General features: G+C 41.9%; 1 protein-coding gene across 2 annotated transcripts in view; it reads right to left on the minus strand.

Moving 5' to 3' along the window:
- The window catches only part of LOC310778516 (glutaminase kidney isoform, mitochondrial-like), a 75796-nt gene that overhangs the window by 38283 nt on the left and 14579 nt on the right, over nt 1-22934 (minus strand). For both annotated transcript variants that reach the window (XR_014552776.1, XM_083638966.1), the window contains exons 2-7: nt 19205-19298; nt 17923-18044; nt 11277-11406; nt 9492-9571; nt 8023-8186; nt 1660-1718 (exon numbers count right to left, since the gene is read on the minus strand). Coding sequence is in view for 1 of the 2 variants with exons in the window: in XM_083638966.1 (XP_083495092.1) it covers nt 1660-1718; nt 8023-8186; nt 9492-9571; nt 11277-11406; nt 17923-18044; nt 19205-19298 (649 nt within the window). In the remaining variant the exon portion in view is untranslated. The remainder of the gene's footprint in view (nt 1-1659; nt 1719-8022; nt 8187-9491; nt 9572-11276; nt 11407-17922; nt 18045-19204; nt 19299-22934) is intronic.

Consider the following 22934-nt stretch of genomic DNA (forward strand, 5'->3'; position numbering starts at 1 on the left):
ATTCCCCCCTCCCGATTTTCTCGGGGGTGCTCCCGATTTGATGCGCGTCGGGCAGATAATCTTCCCAAATGATCCTGTAGTGTGTGGGGTTCAAAGATTCACAATCGGGAAGACTGCCTCTTCCCGATTGTGAATCGGGCATATCTAACATGTTAGATATTTACAACCCGACAGGCGATTGCATCTTGAGCAGAGAGCCAGTAGTAGCTGCGTTTCCATTACAGTTTTTCGCAAAATAATCTGGTCCGCGTCCGCCCGCAGCCCCGCACAGAAACAAAGAACGAGGAAATTGTCATCGAGGTGAAATACCTGTGCGTCTTTGAACGGGACGGAAAACTAATGCTATACTGCAAAGCATGTAGCCTACAACAAGCGCTTAGGTCTCATATGCTTCCCGCATCGGCGAGTGTCCGCACGGAAAAGTGAGTCAAATCAGCAGACGCGCCCCTCCACAACAAGGCACCTGTGCAGACGGTTTTCGCCTGGCCGTGCACAGTAGGCCTACACCCCGAATGGACGCGGCTGTCCGCGCAAATATTAGTTAAACAAATCCTTTCAGTGCAAATGCATTATAAAAACAAAAAATAATATTTGTTTAGAAAACGAAATGACACAAATGTATTATTATTATTATCATTATTACTACTACTACACCCGGTGCGCACACTGAATAGGCATTTTAAAAGTTAATGTCGAGCCCTGCTTCCAAGGTGAATCTTCGGCATAATCTTCTAGTGTGTGGGGTTGCGTTTGAACAGACGCGATTGTGTGTGTGTCCCAAGATTGAAATGTTAAAAAATCGTCTCTCTCTGTCCTGTAGTGTGTGGGCTCTCAAGATTTTTATAATCTTCAAGGATTTGAAAATCCTGTAGTGTGGGGTAGGCATAAGTCCTCTGTACTCTGAATCTCTCTAGTGTCATTCCAGTGTGAAGAAAAAATAGAGTGCCGTTTATTTGAATAAGAAGAGCGGTGACACCAAACTCTGTAATGACATGATGGGGTGGCTTTGGCGGGTGACATGTTTTCTAACTCGCCATCTACCTTCATGAACAGGTTCTGTCAGTCGGTCTGTCTGTCTGTCTGTCTGTCTGTCTGTCTGCACTCGCCTCACTCTGTGTGCAGGTTATTTTCAGCGGGGACAATAATAGCACGTCATCGTGTGTTTGGTGCTAAGTCCATCTCAGGAAGGATTAGCACACATCTTAATCGCCATGCCGAGTCGCAGGAAGTGGACTAAGGTGACATCCTACACATCCCTCAGTCAAGCCAAGAGTCATTTTCAACAAAGTGCTGACAACACAGTTGGACACTGGAGTCCATAGTGTATAAAAATGTAAAAATGTAACAAAATGATCAATTACTGAAAATCATTTGGCAAATGGGAGTGCCCGCAGCATATTGAATCAGTAAAATTGCATTACTGTGAATGGTAGTGAGGGTGATTTTCTTGTGTTCAAACAAAACTAGGTCACATGTATATATTGTGAAACAGTCAAGTCTTATCTGCCACAAATATTTATGTTGACCCTGATGTTATCTACTTGATGAAAGCAGCTTGTTGATGCCGACCAAACAAGACTGGGTGATTATCTACCTGGGATTCCAGTGAAAATTACACACATGGTCATAAAAAAAAAAAAAAAAAGTGAATGCTTTTACCTTTATCAGTGACGTACAAACAATAGCGCCGGCGTTCACCATGGGGTTGTGGGGCTTATCTGCAAAAGAACAAGAGGTCAGTAAACGTGCTGTACAGGATCTCAGATCAAGGTGTAAACATTCATAATAATATTATGAATGTTGTATCTTCTGTCTAATATTATGAATGTTTTATCTTCTGTGTCTAATATTATGAATGTTTTATCTTCTGTGTCTATAGACAGAACAAACGTGGCTTGACAGCAAGTATGGATGCAATTAAATGAAACACTTTTAGAGCACACTGATTCAAGATTGTTACTCACTATTGGAGATGAAATGTAGCTGTGGCTGGCCTACGTGGGGCAAGTTGCTCCATTCAAGACACCTTGGAACTAGGAAAAATGAGTTCCGACTTGTAAAAAATGAATTGAAAGGTTATCGAGGTCGGAAATTCGGGTATCATTTCAGAGCTCCGGTTTTAGCTGACATCGTCAAACATGGTGGCCTCCGTAGTAAGTGTTTGTTGACCTAATTTGATGTGTACTGTAATTATGCAATGTGTTTATTAGGGGTGTAACGTTTGCAAAATTCACGGTTCGGTTCAATAAGACATAGCGGTGTCACAGTTTGGTATGTTTTCGATACAGCAGAAAAGTAGAAATGCCCCCCAAAAAATCCTTAATTTTAACATTTTAATTTATTTCGCGGATACAAGCGGCCAAAATGGGTTTTCTCAGGAGGGTGGCTGGCATCTTCCTTAGGGACAAGGTGAGAAGCTCAGTCATCCGTGACCGTGAGGGACTCCGCTGCTCCTTCACGTAGAAAGGAGCCAGTTGAGGTGGTTCGGGCATCTGGTAAGGATGCCACCTGGTTGCCTCCCTAGGGAGGTGTTCCAGGCACTCAATTACATTTAGCACTGCAGCACATGTTTGTGGAGAGAGAGGGAGAAAAAAAGTGTGTGTGTGCTCAGCTTTTGTGATGAATCTGATCAGAGCGTGAAGCGCAAGCGGAGACAGACTGAAGCAGCAGGCTGAGCAGACAGACGTGGTGTTGTGGACTAGTGTCGTGTCTTCACGGTAAGTTAACGTTAGTTTGTGAAATACGTACTGGAAAGTTAATAAACGATGACCCCATCATTTCCCCTTTCAATAACGTTGCCCCTGTGCACAATAGAACACATGCATTGCAAACTAGTTTGGTTCCAGCTCAAATATAATATATATGACACTTTGTATTTATATGTATATAGGTGTTTTTATTTATATGTATATAGTTGCACAGTTTGAGTTTTGAAGTCATTTTTAAAGAATGTTATGCTTATTGTTGGAGAATTAAACTAAAATACCCTGCCTCCAATACATATCTTTGTCACATGTTTGATAACCATATTTCTATGGATCATTACTGCAAAAGATTTGTGTTTATATATATATTACACGTAAAGAATATCAGACGATATATCGGTATCGGAAATGTTTTACTCCCTAAAATCGGTATCGCGCTCAAAAATTCTATATCGTTCGGGCTCTAACCATGATATCCTTGACCTTGTAGAAGACTTGCACTGTTCAGCAGCGAAAGATTTGTTTGGTCTGCAATGGGTATTGAACTTAAAGCTTCGTACCTAAACAGTTCAATATGAATACGCGTATTGTTCCACCCTTAGTGTTTATATTTCGCTCTAATTATAGGAATATGTTGAATTTAACAGCTATTTTACCAGTGAAATTAGCTAGCAGTGTTTGGTAGCTATTAGCTAACATTACTTATCTAGCTAGTCATGTTGGCGGTGTATGTGTTTTTAACCCAGAGTTAAAAACAGCATGAACGCAATGATGTCAGAAGTCGTAAAACTCAAGTTGAAACTTCCAAGTTCAGACTTGTCTTGAATGCAGCATTTTACATGTAGGCTATGGATCATGTATTCTATTTCTAAGATGTACAAATTGACCTTTGCAATTATATCCAACATCCCCAAAGATTGGCACAAAACAATTTCTGTCCAGAGAAACGGTCTCAGGCTCACAGGTTTACTGGCCCAAATACCGTACTCACCAAGCAGCATTGAGTCAAACTAATCATCTGTCATGACACCAAAGAACAATTGGCTTCAACTAGACAAACAAATAAATAACCAACTACATAAATAAGGTTTTGTGTTTAGGTTAATCATCATGTTAGCTAGTGAGGTAACAATGACTTCTTCTGGCCTATTTCCCCCTCAGAAGCGAAGACATCTGACTGCAATCCATTTTAAAAAGCTGAACTGATCTTGCACACCGGAATAAAATCTAATCAAATCAAATCAAATCAAATCAAATCAAATAAAAGGTTGTTGAACAAGAGGTCCCACACAAGTGTCCACTCACTTGCAATGTTTTTATTTATAAACGTATTTAAATGCTTTGGTCCTGAGATATTCATTTTGTTCAGATTGACAGTGATAGTGGGACTTCGTGTTCAGTGGACTAAAAAAATGTGTTCCCTGAAATGAGCCCTCCCACTGAGCAAAGTTATAACTGATTAGCTGTTTAAAAGACATCTAAATGGTTATAGGTTTAAAAGTGAAAGTTTTCCAGACATCTACTCAGGGCCTGAAATTTGGTATGGGATTGTGGGTATTGCACCTATTTTCAGCAATTCCCGCTAATTTTGAACTTATAAAGCGGGACTGGTCCCGCAGTGCTTGCGGGGGTCGAATGTCTATGTTAAGCCGATGGTGCAGAACGTTGCTGAATGCATATGACTGGCCTGTCTGTCAGACAGGATCCAGCCGAGGCACAGCATCTAGTGCCGTTGAGTAAGACGGAGGTGGTGGCTGTCTCAGTTCACCTGCCTTCTCCTCCCAATCAAAAGTGCAAGTGAACCAGGAAAATATGTTTTTAAAAGGCTGTAGGCTATTTTGTAGCTTAGTTACTTTAGTTTCCCTCATTTTTGTTTTGTTTCTGTATGACATCTGCGATTTTAGCGTTTCCTGATCGCTTTCTGTCATGTGGAGCCGTGTTTTCCTGATAACTGCTGATTCATTCATTCAAATGTGAGCTACCTACAGATACAGCCATGACTGTTGAGAGCGAGAAAGAGAGAGAAGGAGAAGACAAAAAGAGACGTGAGCGAACAACATGCAAGTGAGCTGCTGCAGCGGGAGGGAGGGGGGGGGGGCTTGGCCAAGTACAATTGCTGAGAAAATGGGGGAGAAATCAGAAAAAACACTGAATAATGACATCGCAACATCTGATATTCCCATTGATTGTATAATAGAACGATATTCCGCTAAATCTGGCTTCAAATGGCCAAAATCTTTAGCCGGCTACCAAATAAATCCTCCCAAAGTCTATATACCCCCCCCCCCCCCCCCCCCAAAAAAAAATCTATAAATCCCATAAGGGGGAATTGCCTCCTAGTTTGCAACGTGAATTTCAGGCCCTGGTCTACTACTGCGTCTTCTGGGGTAAGTAGGGTTGCAAATTTCCAAAAATGTAAGCTCAGGAATTTTGGAAATTGTGATGGTTTTTTTGCATGCTCCCAATATTTACTTTCCATGGAAATAAACTGGACATTTTGGGGGTAATTTATACTGACTGTATTCACCTTGTCTTATACAGACATTTTGTTTTGTCATAAGCAGACATGCATTATTGTTATAAAAAATATGATTCTTTTTACTTTATTTGTGAGTAGAACTTTATAATGGATTCTTTTCATTGAACAACAAAAACCATTAATGTTGAATAAAATAAAGGTATTCCCTATTATTACCCCCTAACCTGATCCTGCCAGAGGGTTTGTTTCACAGAATGTTTCACAGAACCATCTGGGAACTCACTCACACACCTTACATCAATAGAACATGCAATAAAATGATCAATAAAATAGTAATCATCGGCTTATGACAAAACAAAATGTTTGTTTATATTTATGTCTATATGACAAGGTAAATACAGCTAGTATAAATGATGCCCAAAGTTCCCAGTTTATTCGCATATATTCCCCTTAATTCCCATGGAAAGTTTCCAACTTTGAATATTGCAACCCTAGGGGTAAGTAACAGAAGTAAAGCATTATCTTGTACATTAATATAAACTTATCTGGTGTATATTTGTGATATTTCCAGCTGTTTATGCATTATTTGAATGTTTTTATATGCGTAAACATTGCTGGGTCTAACATTGGGCTATACCTAGGCAAATATGTGATTTTGCAATGAGGTCAAGTGCTCAGTGGGCTCTTTCTCTGCCCTTCACAGGTTGTGGTTGGGTAAACTAAACAAGGACGTGAGGGGAGGCCCTGCCTGCGTCACATGTGAGAGCATACAAGCACGGCCGTTACATGGCCTAGGTTTCTTCACTGGCCCTGCCAGCGTCACATGTGAGAGCATACAAGCACGGCTGTTACATGGCCTAGGTTTCTTCACTGGCCCTGCCAGCGTCACATGTGAGAGCATACAAGCACGGCTGTTACATGGCCTAGGTTTCTTCACTGGCCCTGCCTGCGTCACATGTGAGAGTACAAGCACGGCCGTTACATGTCCTAGGTTTCTTCACTGGCCCTGCCTGAGTCACATGTGAGAGCATACAAGCATGGCCGTTACATGGCCTAGGTTTCTTCACTGGCCCTGCCTGAGTCACATGTGAGAGTGTACAAGCACGGCTGTTACATGGCCTAGGTTTCTTCACTGGCCCTGCCTGAGTCACATGTGAGAGTGTACAAGCACGGCTGTTACATGGCCTAGGTTTCTTCACTGGCCCTGCCTGAGTCACATGTGAGAGTGTACAAGCACGGCTGTTACATGGCCTAGGTTTCTTCACTGGCCCTGCCTGCATCACATGTGAGAGTGTACAAGCACGGCTGTTACATGGCCTAGGTTTCTTCACTGGCCCTGCCTGAGTCACATGTGAGAGCATACAAGCACGGCTGTTACATGGCCTAGGTTTCTTCACTGGCCCTGCCTGCATCACATGTGAGAGTGTACAAGCACGGCTGTTACATGGCCTAGGTTTCTTCACTGGCCCTGCCTGCATCACATGTGAGAGCATACAAGCATGGCCGTTACATGGCCTAGGTTTCTTCACTGGCCCTGCCTGCATCACATGTGAGAGCATACAAGCACGGCCGTTACATGGCCTAGGTTTCTTCACTGGCCCTGCCTGAGTCACATGTGAGAGCATACAAGCACGGCCGTTACATGGCCTAGGTTTCTTCACTGGCCCTGCCTGCATCACATGTGAGAGCATACAAGCATGGCCGTTACATGGCCTAGGTTTCTTCACTGGCCCTGCCTGCATCACATGTGAGAGTGTACAAGCATGGCTGTTACATGGCCTAGGTTTCTTCACTGGCACATGATCCTCTTAGACAACAACAAGAGAGAGGTCCAAAAGCAAAAGGGTGAGCCTACTAGCAGAGCAGAGCACACAGGATATGATGAGTACTAGCTGGGGGATTAGGGGGGTTTCCTCTAACTGGCAACAACCTTGGACTCGAATCACATTTATCGTCATGATTACAGCATAGACACTGTCTGCACGTGGGCTCTACTTCATGAAAAAGGCATCCAACCTGGCACCCTTGTTAACCTCAATAGCTGAATGCACATTTAAAGGGTGTGTATATAAAACACAACCTACATAAAAAGACTAACATGCAGACAGAAGGTATGCTTAGCTGTGGATACAGACATCTCTAGGGTAGGTTCACATGATTCTATACTGTACATATTTTCCAAACAAACACTTCTTTTGTTAATTGTATGTATAAGACACTCTCTTTACCAAACTTATTTTCCGATCTTCAGACTTTGCCAATTCACTCCCTTGTTTACAAACCCCTCGCAAAAAAAAACAGCACTGAAGCTTTTAATCAATTCCAGTTAGGTTGTCACTCTGTACACTAAGAGGATGTGATACTGATTAAATTGCACTATAATCCAAATCCATTTTTGTCTCCGGGATTGCACCACTAACAATGATCACATGCATTCCCACGAAGACATTAGGAAAGACTGATTGCTTTGACACAACCAGTCCTTTGCTCTTTAGGCACTCCCAAGCAGAAGAATCCCATTTTACGACATACAGAAGCCCACTCTCCATCCAAATATGCACTCTCCATCCAAATATGCACAAGTAAAACGCAGTATGACCAAGCCTTTCTGCTTGTTCCAGAACACAAATTGTACTGCTTGACTCTATTCCAAATACCAAAAAGACCTACAAAAACATCTCCTTTAAAAAAACAAAGGCTAGTTTGTGAACAGCGAGGTGGATCTGCGAGTGTATGGGAATTCAAGCTGCTGTTGGCCTTAAATAAAAATCACTCATCCATGTCCGTGTAGCCGTTTTCCTCTCATACTCTTCTCAAATAAAACCCTGAAACGCTCACCGTCCTCATCCAGGAAAAGCTTGTTGAAGCGCAGGCCGCTGGGTTCCTTCCCAATGAAACTGTGCACATAGTCCGTGCTGTAGTCGTGAACAGCGATGGCGTACTTCAGGGGCTTGACACAGGACTGCAGACAGAAGGGGACTTTGGTGTCTCCGACTGTGTGTCTAGGGAAAGTAAAAAACATCAAGAGTTATAAAGCAGGGATACATTAGGAATGACCAAACAGAAAAAATTTAACTTACAGATGTGGAGTACCTAGAAATCTCTACAAGTGGCAGCGAAATTAATACATGCATGGCAAGATTCATTGTCCATTCATAGAAACCTTTTTTTTTTTTTACAGCAAGTCATGAGCATCGATGACACAGCGGGCAGCATGATAACAAAATCAAATTGTCCGTTCAGTCCTTGTGTTATCTTTACAACTTCCTCTGTTACACAAAACACAATACACATACTGGAATTTTACAATCACCAATCATCTGTTGACATCATCAAGTTACACCACCCACACTCAAGATAGGAAAGTGCATTCTGGGAAATAGTAAAGCGCAGCCTCTATGAAGTACTTTAGATTAAAACATACACTATTCAGAGGTCAAGACGGATTGTGTTAAAGGATTTTCCCTCCTCCTTTTTGCAATACGGCGAAAAGTTTCTGTACTGGCACTGAAATTTAATATACTCGATTCCTGGGCTCACTAGCGGCCTCGCCCTGCAGCTCGCCGAGCTGGCCCTGATCGCATCGTCAGCTCAGATGATTTTGCTCTTATGACATCACTATGACCTCATCAGTGGGACAAAAATTTAAACAAACAGAACAGACAGAGATTGCCCACTTTCCCCTTTTATAAACTGGTTCATTAGCATTCCTCATTGATCATCATTAGTAAATTAGCAAATAATTGTCCCCCACCAAAGGGGAGACTATGGATTGGTTTCTGTCTGTCTGTCGTCTGTCTGTCCGTCACACTGCAATGTTGAGTTTGTTCTGCTAGGGGGCGGCATTGTCAATTAATATGAATGGGATTGACCCAAGGGTGGAACTACATCACTGTGCAACCCCCCCCCCCCCCCCCCCCCAGTATGGCGAATACATGGCCTCCCCTACTCTGCCTCTGATTGGGTTGGGTTTAGGCATGAGGAGGTTGGGTTTAGGCATGAGGACTTCTGATTGGTGAGTTTAGGCATTAGGAGTGACGACTGGTTAAGGTTAGGGTAAAAAAAAAAATCAGGGTAAGGCAATCAGAGGCAGAGCAGGGGGAGTTATGCCTTATATTGCGTGGGGGACAACAAGTTTACTATTTGCTTGTTTAGCTTGCAGCTAGTGGTACCAGTGATTTAAAATAGGAATCCTAAGAAGCTGTTTTGTGGGTAAAAAAATGGCTTGGGCAAAGGGAGAATAAGACTAAAATCCAAAGGTCTACAATATCCCTTGTATGTTTGGTCCTGCTAACGGTCCGTCTTACCTTTGTCCATCAACCGTACACAAAGAAACGGCCCACAGGTCAGGGCTGAATTTGGCAAGCTGTGGGATATAGTCAGCAACCTGAGGAGAGAGGAGGAGAGCTGGATTTGTTCAGGCACAGTGGTGGTTCACCTGACACCACTGACGTCTGCTGAGGCTCGGGTTTCAATAAATAACTGACACCACTGACTGACAGAAGGTCAAACCCTCAGCTGAGGCTGTTACCATTGAAGGAAAACTTGGCTACTCATAAAACATACCCTAAATAAGAAGACATGGATGTGACAGTGCTTTTGCGGGATTATTTCCAGGTAGAGATTTCCATGTTTCCCAGTGCGTGTCGGGTGATTGACAGTCAACTCAGGAACAATGAAATGATAAAACCAAATTAAGGTTTCATGTTTATACAGTGATCGATTATCTATCTCAGGCAAATTCAGGTCTACGGAAGTTGTCTTTTACACTGTACAAGAATGACAGGCAGCAAATGCTTCTTCTGAACTGAGGAAAACAAGCCATGATGTCTCCAACTGTGCAGACTCCACCAGCAATAATGTAGAGGGGCAATGTAGATAGCCTGGGTAAACCCAGCCCCCACGTGACCTGCTCTCAGAGCAGGTATGAGAGCAGGTCACGTGGGGGCTGGGTTTACCCAGGCTACAATGTAGATGATTGGCAAAAACTTACAAACACTGGTATTATCCTTTCAAGTATTCTAGAGTGGATATTTTAGGAGTGTGGTAACAGAGTCAGGATCAGTGTTGGGCAAGTTACTATCAAAATGTAATATACTACATATTACTAGTTATTTCCATTTGAAAGTAATAAGTTACTTTACAATATTACTGTCTGTGTAGAGCAACTCGTTACTTATTACACTACTTTTGCATTACTTTTACCAAAACAACAGCAGCAGCAGAATGACATCGCCGCCCCGGAACCATCCCGAAAAATAATTTCAACCGCCTTGAAGTCAGTGTAAACAATCCAAAATTCTAAATGTTATCCTTTTCCTTTGTTATTGTCATCTATAGTGGCTATTTGCATAAAAACACACAGTTTGATTAGGAAATGATTGTATCTTTTTTAAATATGTGCTTTGATTTTTAAAAATGTAACTCAATTTGTAACTTGAGTTACTTGACAAAGTAACTGGTATAATATTACTGAAATCCAATTTCCTAAGTAATAAGTTATATTACTGAGTTACTGCTAAAAGTAATATATTATATGTAATATGTTACTTTTGTAATGAGTTACCCCCAACACTGGTCAGGATACAGAGCATTGCTGGTTTTCATTCTAGTTATCTAATCACAGACTGATTTACACCTGTAACACCAGGTTAGTGCAATTACGGTAACTACCTGGGAGGATAGAAAACCAGCAGGAATCTGGATCCTGGGGACCAGGGTGCACAGCTCTTATCTACTAATAATCAGAATCAGAAACTTTTTCACCAAGTACAAGAAATTTCTCTTGGTGCAGGTGTCAACATAAAGCTCAATAAGAAAAAGAACAATGTAATAAACATAAGAAAAATGTAACAAATTCAGAAATGTATAAAATAATGTCAAATGTAAAAAGTATATACACAACGAACACAATACAAATAAAAGTAAAACATATATGTGAAATGGGTTATGTACAGATATGGTTATGTACACTGTGTGATTAGAAGGAAGATGATAATGAATCTATGAAATGGATGGGCATGATAAAACTGTATGGGCTAAATAATGATGTTGCACTGGGAGAAAAAAAGACAGATTGCTCCACAACACACCTGTCCTCCAGACAGATTTTTGGCACTGTCATATAGCTCATCAATATGGGAGGTGAAGGACTGGAAGTCTGGGATGACAAACTTCTTGCGGAAGGCCTGAGTGAGCAGGACAATGTTGCTCTGGACACACCTGATGGATAAAGACAACACAATACCACACTGAATCACTGTGCTTATATAGAAGCATCACATCTACAGGTCATCTTCTTTGGTCCAAACTGTAGTGGAAAGGTTCTGTTTTATTTTTGTATGTGGGTCATTTAGGTTCACGCTGTCCAATTACAAGCAAACCATGGCTCGTAAACAAAAGTCACATAAACTCACAAGTAGCTTGTATATTGAGGTTTTGGTGGCCTGTCATCCCATGAGTTAAGAAATATTGGCCTCAGGGGGGAGTCAAAATAAATCAAATTCCAATCCCGGTACTTAAGATAAGCATGATGACTTGTCTGCGCTCTTTGCGGCAATTCATCTCCATTGGTGTTCAAACGACTCAAGAAATGGTACAAATAATGTAGAGGATCTAAGTTCGTCAACTTTGAAAAATAGGAAAACTGAATAGTATAAAGCAGGGGCACTCAATTAAAATTCAAAAAGGTCCAGTTAGAGAAAATGTCCTCAAGCAAAGGTCCGGAACATTGTAACGTAGCTTGCGCTATGATTCAGTGCCATTGAACTCAATGATTGAAGTAGCCTAATGGTACGTCTGTATGTAGTCAACAACTGACTGTTAAATCAAAATAAACATCAACAATGCTTATTTACAGTTTTCATATTTAACTGGATTAATTATAGCTACATAACTAGCCTACTATAATAAATAAATGTTCTTTTCTCATTTCAAGTAAAATAATGCATTTACAAATAACATACAACAGAGTGCTTTGGAAAAATGTTTATCTTAAAATGAAGTGCTTTAATTTAAGAGAAATGCGTTTCCCCTTTTCTTCACTCCATTTCACATTTAACACTCTCAGCCAACAAACAACCTTTTCTCTTGAGATAAGTGAGCTCCGTATCTGTCTGTCGGTCTGTCTGTCGATCAATGCAATTGCAATGCAAACCTCGCATGCTGTTGCGGTGGGCAGTGAGTGTGCCCTGGTGTGTGTATGTGTGTTTGCTCATGTGTGGCGCTTCCATAGACCGGTCAGGATCGCACCGCACTTCACACGAGACATACTGGTTTTGATCTGCCCGTAAGAACAATGAATGGACGTGTAAGAGTGGTTTCTTTTGAGCACACCATGTGAAATTACTATCTCTCGCCTCTGTCCGTGTGTCTCGCAGCACCACTGAGAACGAAGCAACAGAGAGAAACGATTCGCTTATTTGATTGGCCGAGTAGCACCACGTGTGATGATTTACAGCGCATGCATTGGTCTGTGAGCTTCCTGGCAGATGAACCAGTATTACCGTAAAGACTAGAAAAGCATGTGCCGGTTAAAATAGAAACGCTCCGTGAAAATGTAAGTTATCAATGATTTGTAGGTTACAGGGCTCGGTCCGGATAGGACGGCATCTCGGTCCGGATGCGGACCGGAGTCCGGACTTTGAGGATCGCCGGTATAAAGTGTCAATGGCTGTTTTTATCTTTTGTATATTGTATAGCCATGGAGCAATAAAGGCTTTTTAACTTTCTCAAACAGAACAGTGTTGCCTGGGACATTTTTTAAGTTCGCCATTGACACTTTATACTATTCCTTTTTTCTATTTTACAAAAGAGTCGTACTTAGATCCCCTACATCAGTGGTCCCCAACCACCAGGCCGCGGACCGGTACCGGGCCGCAACGCATTTGGTACCGGGCCGCGAGCCCGGTCAATTTAAAAAAAAATAAACCTAGGCTATAATATTATAGGCTGTGTGTGGTAGTTGAAACATAGTTTCAAGTTGACGTTTATTTATGTTTGTAGTTGAAACAAAAACATGAATACTGTAGGCTACATACAGTACAACACAAAAGGCTGTTATTTACCCTTTGTCGCCACCTGGTGAGTAAATATATATGTATGTAACTAAAACCATTAAAATTGACAACCGGTCCGCAACTTTTTTTTCCATGTATCTACCGGTCCTTGGCACGAAAAAGGTTGGGAACCCCTGCCCTACATGATTTGATCCTGGTTCCTGCCTATTGATTAATTTACAGGCCCACACAGCGCTCCTATCTATCTATCTATCTACCTCCTATTCGATCTCCATCTATTTCAAGAAATGGTACATCTGGAACATTAAGAAAGAGGTCTTCCCCTTAAACGGGTCTTTCCTTGTCGTCATCACTAAGGGCATGCTCTTATTGGGAAATTGTTTCCATTGCCACATGACCTGTGCAGTAAAATCACCAGTGCATGTGAGAATTGTTTCAATTGTTGGGTCTAAAATAAAGAGTTGGTCTTCTACCTGCTCTATTTGTAAAGTGCCTTGAGATAACTCTTGTGATTTGGCGCTATATAAATATAAAATTAATTGGTTGATATTATTGATCTATAGCAGATGAGCAAGCATTCAGTCAGTGTCAACATTTCTAGATTGTGTCACTTGCTTTATAGGGCAAGGTCTTGCACCAAGTGCACTGAAATGTCTTCTTCTTGGGACCATTTTCAGCAGCAAACTGAGCATAGCAGAGCCGATGTAGCAGAGATGTCGATATTGAATAGATATTCATGTGAAGGAACAAGTATCGATACATAAATCCCAGTATCGATCTTTTAAAATGCATTTTACCCCGTTCTTTTATTTTGTATTTTTTTTACCTGTTAGTCTCGCGTGGTTTAGTTCTTAGCGCAACGTGATCGCAGCCAGATCTTGCGAGGTCTCGTGCTTTTCAGACCATGCTTCAGACTGAAAACCAAACATGGGGGAGGCTGCTCTACTCAAGGCGCCGCCGCCACATCTCAAAGCAGCAACAAGCCTCGCTGGAGAAAGCATTCTGGAGCAAGCTTCCATCCACTTCTCCACATGCACAGAAAATAACATCGGCTCTGGCAAGTTTTATTTGCAAAGACCTGCGGCCGTACAGCGTTGTAGAAAATGTTGGCTTCCGAAGCCTCGTTAAGTCACTTGAACCACGCTACGTGCCACTGCTACCGTCACGCATACAACTGAGTGAAGTGGCAATCCCAAAGCTGTATGAAGAGGTGAAAAAGAACGTCTCAAATTCACTGAAGCCAGCAGAGAGAGTCGCTATAACTTTTGACTTCTGGACATCCAGAGCTACGGATTTGTACCTGACAATTACTTCTCTGCCCTTCTTGTCCGATCGGGCCCGTGATGACACCTTCTCCAGGCTGACCACTGTCTTGACTGAAGCTGCTCGTCTGGAGCAAGTGGAGGCATCTAATGTAAGTTATAGAAATAACTGAGTGTTCCTGTACACTACAGTATTTGTATATGATGGTTTATTTATGATCCTGATCATGAATATTTATTTTATCTTACAACAGCAACAAGCTGATTGAGCTGCTGTGCCTGTACAGCAGGAAGACTACTCCCTTGATCCTGTTGAAGTGGATCCTCCTTCACCAAAGAGATCGAAGGACCCTTCTTATGCACTGATGTCTCTCCTATAATTATAGTAATTATAATTTGTAAATATTTTTTTATTTAAATTTTTTATTAGGCTATTATTATTTACACTGGTTTCCTGCCAGTGATTTGAGTTGTTGTTTACACACTGAGCAAGGGTAACTGCCAGACACTGGTAATAAGTGTTAAAACCAGGTTGAGAATGTGCATTGTGCATGCACCATGAGCTACTTTATGAAACACTGTTTACAACATGCTGCTGTTCAATGATTCTGTTGTATAGTGGAAATCTAAATTTGTTTGGCTTCTCACAGAGAGAAGACTGTAAAGAAAGAGACAGAAGACTGTAAAGAAAGATAAGATGTTGAATGACTATGTTGGTTATGTTTAAATAAAAAAGAATTACATGATGTAACTGCTTGCTTTATGGTCAATTATTAATGTAAATATTAATATTTTTGAATAATGCACCAGGTTAGAGGGTTCCTTGTACCATTTACAGCATTAGTTCTTTCAGAATCTCTTCCATTATCAAAGCAAAACTGGTATTGTAACTAAAATATCGATATCGAATCGTATCGTATCGGAAATCGTATCGACTTGGGTCCTTGTGTATCGGAATCGTATCGTATCGGGAAGTCAGTGGCGATACCAGCCCTATCCCAGACAGAAACTGAGAAATAGCAATTTGATTTGTATCAGTATCAAAATTGGGAGATTACCGAGATAAATTACCAATCTGGGGCCGGTTGCACCAACTGGTCTTACACTGGTCTTAAGCTAAGTTGGTCGTAACTTTACGACCTAACAGCTACGCCGGTTGCACCAAGACGACTTAAGCCTTATTTTCACTAAGACCAGGCGTAACTCCTACGCCTCGTCAGGAGGAGGCGTAGCAGAGATCTCCGCGGAGACCTTTTTGACCGTCATCGTCGTAACACCGCCAGTTCGCCGTCTTTGAAAGCACGACGTTAGATTATAACTAACTAGTTGTGTGGCTTAGCCTTCCCAAATGTTGCCGTTACTTTTTTAGAATGTAATACATAGAATTGGGAACGTTACATTCAATTTCATTCAGACTCCCTGACACTAATCGCCGCCGCCATTTTCCCCCGGGGCTTCCACAGGAGGAGGGGGGTGGGAGGAGGGAGGGTGTAGTGACGCACATACAGTAGTGGGTGACGGCGCGAGGCACATGTGGGCCAATCAGAGGGCATTCCCCGACAATTCACATGAACGCGCATTGCTACGACCAGCGTAGTTAAGACCAGAGTAGCCGTGTTGGTGCAACAGGCGTAAATCCACTCTAAAGACTGGTCTTAACTAAGACCGACGTAGGAGTTACGACCAGGCATAGTTAAGACCAGTTGGTGCAACCGGCCCCTGGAGACTCCAATTGGGAGTGTTGGCAGGTTATGAACAAAGCAGACCGAGACCTGCTTTCCAGTTGGCCTCCGCACCAGTCTTCGATGCCATCTGAGTTCGAATGGCATTGTCCTGACCTGAACGACCGAACAAACAAACTAAACTTATGTAGTAAAGACTTAAGAGTTTGAATAAACCATTCCAATCATGCTTAGTGTGAACTTAGTACAGTAGGAACTAGGGGTGTCACGATACACTCAGTTCACGATACGATACGTATCACGATACTGGGTTCACGATAACGATACGATACGATACGATTTTAACAATATTTTTTTAAACTTGAATAATGACAATATATGACTGGAAAAGTAGTATTTTATTTGAAATGCACAAATACAAAACATGCTGTTGTGGGAAATTGTTATTACAATAACAACTAGAAAAAACATGAGATTGGAGATAAGGCTTATCTTGAAATAGAATGAGTTACACCGTCACTTAGATTTACTTTGAACTAAAAGGTTTCTCAGCAGTATAAATTCTCATTATGCATCTTCAGTTTTTCTTCAAACTCAAACAACAAGACTTTTCTTAATCTATTTTTTATGCATCTTCAGTTTTTCCTGTCAAGTAAACAGTTTTGCCAGAAACTCAATTGAATGGTTTCTCTCCTGTATAACTTCTCATGTGTCTCTTCAGAGACTTGTTCAACTGAACTACTTTCCACACATTGAACTTCAACAAACAAAGACGTTTCTTAGTCTATTTTTTTTTTTTTTTTTTTTTTTTTTTTTGCGATATGAGATTTCATCTCAACGATACATATCGTGACGTTTTACTATCGCGAAATTTCGTGGGACGATATATTGTGACACCCCTAGTAGGAACCCCTGGAGTCCAGACTATTTGGACACACACAAGAATGTCTCTCAGTATGTTAGTAATCCAGAGGGACCAGTCCTCAGTCACACAGCCATCGGTGACAGACTTGTTCCACTATTTTGATGTCTTGACTGTCCACACCCCTCACCCAGCAGCTATATATAGACTGGACAATGAGGAGAAATACCATCTATCAAGTGTTAAGTGAGCAGTTGGATTGTGTGGCTGAATCACTTGCAGTCATGTGTAGGAATGGGGAAGTGGACCTTATTCTTGCTGCATTTATGAATGGGAGGCTCACCAAGGATCACGGTCTGCTCACGTGACCAGTGGACTTCCCTGTGATGTAAGGGGAAAAGCCACACTTTTGCATAAAAAGCCTTTTGCAGAAGGGGTTTTCTGTTCATTTTTTATTTGGTGCAGGTTTACGTTTGGACGGCAGACGCTATCATGTGTAGTTGTCCAGCAGGTTAAAATATCAATGGCCAAAATGTCTGGTGGGGAATGTGCCAAATAAATGTGTGTGTGTGCGTGTGTGTGTATATATATACCGTATATATATACACACACACACATACAGGTTTTTGGACATGCAGCATTGCACACATATCGCAACGCCGGCCTTTTCAGTGGCAAGCTCCTCAAATCTCCACAATCATTACGGTAATCTGGGTTAAATAATGTTTAAACTTTCCTAAAAACAGACCTTTTTGGAAATGCAGTTTTCCATCATGTTTTTTGGGGCACAGGAGTCTGCATTTTTCAGAAACAAGACAAAAATGGACACAGAGGTGGGTCCATGTGGCAGAGAAAAACAACCTCTATGTAACCTATATACATAGGTATATAACCTAAACCTCTACGGTACTTACTTCTTGAATAGATGTTTGTCCAGCGTCACGCCATCGGATGTGCTCTTCAGGGTGGCTTTTAGGGTTTCCATGCATTCCTTCAGTCGGGGGTCTCCGGTGCGTAGCCCAGTAGCTTTAAGTGCCTGAAATTAATAAAACGTATTAATATACAGCTGAGAAGGAACATTGTAAAACAAAATAATTGTGGGTAAAAATGCTAACAAAGACATTAGTTGAACTCCATGCTAGTTGTGACCCCGAGTTACTGGGTTATGTGACCACTGGGATCCCATTAGAAACTAGGGCTGGGCAATATATCGATATCATGATATGAGACGAGATATCGTCTTTGATTTTAGATATTGTAGAGCATCCGGTAGATTCCCTTCCTACCAACACAAAGGTTGCAGGTTCAAGCCCCCGGTTGCAGGCATCCGGTGGTTCACCTGGTAGAACACGACCCAGGTTCGAATCCAACCTGCGGTCATTTGCTGCATGTCCTCCCTCCCTCTCTCTCTGCTTTCCTGTCTAGATACTGTCCTATCAAATAAAGGGAAAAATGCCCCCCCCCCAAAAGGTATGTGTCCTGGTTGCTGCATTAGCGCCTCCTCTGGTTGTTCGGGGTGCCTGTTCGGGGGGAGGGGAACCGGGGGGAAATAACATGATCCTCCCATGCTCTATGTCCTGCCGGTGAAACTCCTTGCTCTCAGGCGAAAAGAATCATCAGGTGATGGCACATGTATTGGCGCAAACATCCTCATCTACAGCTCTCCCCACATCGGCAGAGGGGGCGGAGCAACGACTGGGACACCCTATCAGGGAATTGGCCAAGTAGGGGAGAACAAACCTCCTAAAAAGATATATAATATATACTTTTAAATAAAATATACATTTTGCATATGGTAATGGTGATATGGCATGTGCTGTCTTTTCCTGGTTATAAAGGCTGCATTACAGTAAAGTGATGACATTTTCTGACTTTAGCAGACTGTTCTAGCTGTTGTATTATTTGCCTTTACCCACTTAGTCATTATATCCACATTACTGATGATTATTTATAAAAAAATCTCATTGTGTCAATATTTTGTGAAAGCACCACATAATGTTGCAAAATCGATCGAGGTATTTGGTCAAAAATATTGTGATATTTGATTTTGTCCAAATCGCCCAGTCCTATTAGGCTATTATTATATACATAGGAGACGTGATGCGTTCAGAGTCAAGTGTATTGGGAATCACTACTTGGTGATTCAGCTCTGAAATTAGTGTGAATCATCAGCTGATTTCAATCTGCAGAACTTACTGTGATGAACTTGTGGGCGGGAATCTTCTCTTGACCTTCTGCGATTGTGTAGAAGAGCAAATCCTCCAGACTGGGAAGAATGCCTGCTCTTCTCCTAGGTTGGCAGATGCAGACAGGTGGGAACATACACACGTACACACACGTACACACACACGTACACACACACGTACACACACGCGCGTACACGTACACGTCCACACACACACACGTCCACACACACACACACACACACACACACACACACACACACACACACACAAAGATAAGCAGCCTTTTCATCAATGCTACAGTACTTGTACTCTTACTTATACTAAAATATTATACATGTAAGTATCTTGCTCTAGGTGGGAAATAATACTTTAGGTTTTTTGAGCAGTTATAATGGAGCCAAGTTTATTATACAAGATTAGGCTACAGTACATACACTTAGCACTGCAAGAAAGAGTAACAAAGACCTAAATAATGTACATTGTAAATAAAATAAAAATATGAGCAATTATTTAATGAGAATATATTCTTACATTGTGCAAGTTTTAAATCTCATTTGGCTTATCTTTGGTGTGGGAGTCAATAATTAACTATATGGGTTTTGTAGCATAAATGCATTATGTATTTCCAACAGTAAATACAGTACTGTACTGAAGGCATGTATGTGTGCAGCATGGTCGCCCTTTTAGTATGAGCTACAACAAAGTTCTTCTCCTACTTGTGTGTCTTGCCAGCATAAACAAATAAAGAGCTTATCTGGTGGATGTTGATATAGTCGTATCACATTACAGGGGGATTTGTATGGCACACATTAGAAATATGCCATGCAAGTGTTTGTCGCGCATGCGTGCGTGTGTGCGGTGTGCGTGCATGCGCGCCTGTGTCTGTGTTTGTACAAGAAAGTTATCTTTATTATGCATGAAGCGCAGAATACATTGTAGTCAGGCCCTTAAGGATATTTTCGTGCAAATTCTTGCAAAAGCACCAAATGTGGCTGAGATGTAGCCCAGGGTATGCTAACTTGATTTAGCCAGAGCGCCCGAGCCTGTGACCCTCAGGATCGCCATGGCGCCAAATCTAATATGGCCGCTGCACAAAAACGGTTTGTGTCAATTACTATTCAACCTAGAAAGGTGGTTTTGGTGTCTACATCTAGGTTTTAAAGCTCAAGGAATACAACTGAATCAGTGAAATTACCATCAGTTAATTATTTATTGACAAATCAAAGATGGTGTCCAAGAGGGGGAAACAAATTCCAGTGAATAGGGTAATTTTTTTTAACTAATAGATAATCATGAAACTTCCCAAGTTGGTTACTTACATTAAGACAATATTTTTTGTATTACACGTTTTTTTAAATGTTATGTTTAAATATGCAAATGTACAGAAAACTACCCAAATTAGGCCAGCTAATATATGAAAAGAATAGCACCTAACCTTGAACAAATTGATACAAAAGCCTTTTCAATGGATTAAATAACATACAAAAAATCTAGGATAATCTAACTTCCGGAAAGGGGTCATTTTCAAGATGGCGACTGCCGGAAGCTTAAAATGGCTAGATATCTCAATTACTATTCACCCATCTTTTATTAATGTAATAACGTAATAATTACATTTGTATCTAAAATCTTTTCACATTTTCATTATTCAATATTTCTTCATATTCAATATTTTCTGTTTTCCATGGTGGTCTAATTTGTGTCAGTTTAGGGGTCCCTGTCTTATGTGGAGACGTTTGAGAACCACTGCTCTAACCCCTCTTCTCTACTCTTCTACTCAATCAAGGTTCCAGCTCTGCCCTATAAGCAGGTTAGAGGTATGCAGATATGGCTATACGGATGAAGATGTTATCAAGGTGTTATGGTTTACTCTGGATGGTGAAGAACAATGCTGTCAAGCAAGGGATTTCATTCACTGCTGAGCAAACACTGATCTTAATCCTCTCTGCATAGCGCTGCCATAGATGCCAGGTGAGATGTGTTTTTGTTGGTATGCAGAATTTGTCTCTAGTAGAGGTATGTCTTCATTCCAACCAGACAACAGCAGCTGATGTCACTGATTAGTTGTTCATCTCTGGTTGAAGGTTTGCTAATCCTGCTGCTGTGTTTGATTGGGATGAAAACCTGCAGATTAATAGAACTGGTGTGCTCAACTCAGTCTTACCCTTTGTTCCCACCTGGCACTAATTTGCTGAATTGAAACCTTTATTTATCCCCGAGGGGAGATTCAGGCGTCTAAAAACAGCAACAGCAGCAGGGGTTAAAAAGACAGAAAATAGTAAGAGATAAATAAAAACAGATAAAAACAATACAATAAAAAAAAAAAAGTTAGTCTATGTGCAAAGTCCGTGTTTTGTAAAGTGCAGGGCCATGTGCAAAAATGCATGCGCAACGAGCGTGTGCAAAAATGCATAAAGTGACTACCGGTAAAACAGGTCTCACTTCTTGTTATGGAGCCTGATGGCCGCTGGCATGAAGGACTGGCCAAAGCGCTTTGTGGAGTGTCGGGGGGGAATTAGTCTTCATCCCCATTAGCACAGCATGTAGGGGATGGGAGGGGTTGTCCAGCATAGCGTGCAGTTTCCTCCTCAGCCTTGTCTCTGCAACCGCCTCCAGACTGCTCAGCTCAGCTCCAACTACAGAGCTGGCTTTCCTCACCAGCGTGTTCAGCTTCTCAGTGTCCCTCATGCTGGTACTACCCCCCCCCCAACATGCCACGGCAAAGAAAAGGACACTAGACACAACAGATTGATAAAATAACTGTAGCAGTTTGTTACAAACATTAAAAGACCTCAGCCTCCTCAGAAAGTACAGCCTGCTTTGCCCCTTCTTGTACAGGGCCTCAGTGTTGTCAGACCAGTCCAGTTTGTTGTTTAAGTGTACTCCTAGGTACTTATAGGAGACCACCATCTCCACCTCCTCCCCATGGATGGTGATGGGAGTTGGGGACCTCCCTTTACTCCGCCGGAAGTCCCCCGCCATCTCCTTGGTCTTCCCTATGTTGAGCTGGAGGTGGTTGGTGTCGCTCCACTCCACAAAGTTCTCAACGAGGGCTCTGTAGTCCTCATTGTCGTCTGTGATATAACCGACAATAGGGGAGTCGTCGGAGGTGCACTTATCTGTATTAAAACAGAAGTCCGAGGTGTAGACGGTGAACATAAAAGGTGAGAACACTGTTCCCTGGGGGGCGCCAGTGTTGCTGACCAGCACCTCCGACTGGCAGCCCTGCAGTCTGACATACTGAGGTCTATCGGTGAGGTAGTCATGAGTCCAGGCCACTAGGTCATCCTCCACCCCCATCGCTGAGAGCTTCTCTGCTAACAGTGATGGCTGGATCGTGTTGAAGGCACTAGAGAACTTGAACTACTTGAACTTGAACTTCTCCAGGTCTGTGTAGGACCTGTGGAGCATATAAATGAGGGCATCCTCCACACCGATTTTCACCCCCTAGTGCCCCCTGGCGGCCCCCACTTTGAAAACCACTGTATTAACTGGCCTAATGTGTTAGTTTTCTGTACATCTGCATATTTAAAGATAACATTTCATAAAACTTGCAATACAAAAAAGTATTGTCTTCATGCAAGTAATCAACTGGGGAAGTTTCATGATAATATCTATTACCGTAATTTCCGCACTATAAGCCGCACCGGACTATAAGCCGCAGCAGCAAAATTGACTGTTTGTTACATATATAAGCCGCACCGGACTATAAGCCGCGGGTGTTTTAATGTTTTTTTTTT

Source organism: Poromitra crassiceps (genome assembly GCF_964638095.1).
Source record: "Poromitra crassiceps genome assembly, chromosome: 6".
Taxonomy (NCBI): domain Eukaryota; kingdom Metazoa; phylum Chordata; class Actinopteri; order Beryciformes; family Melamphaidae; genus Poromitra; species Poromitra crassiceps.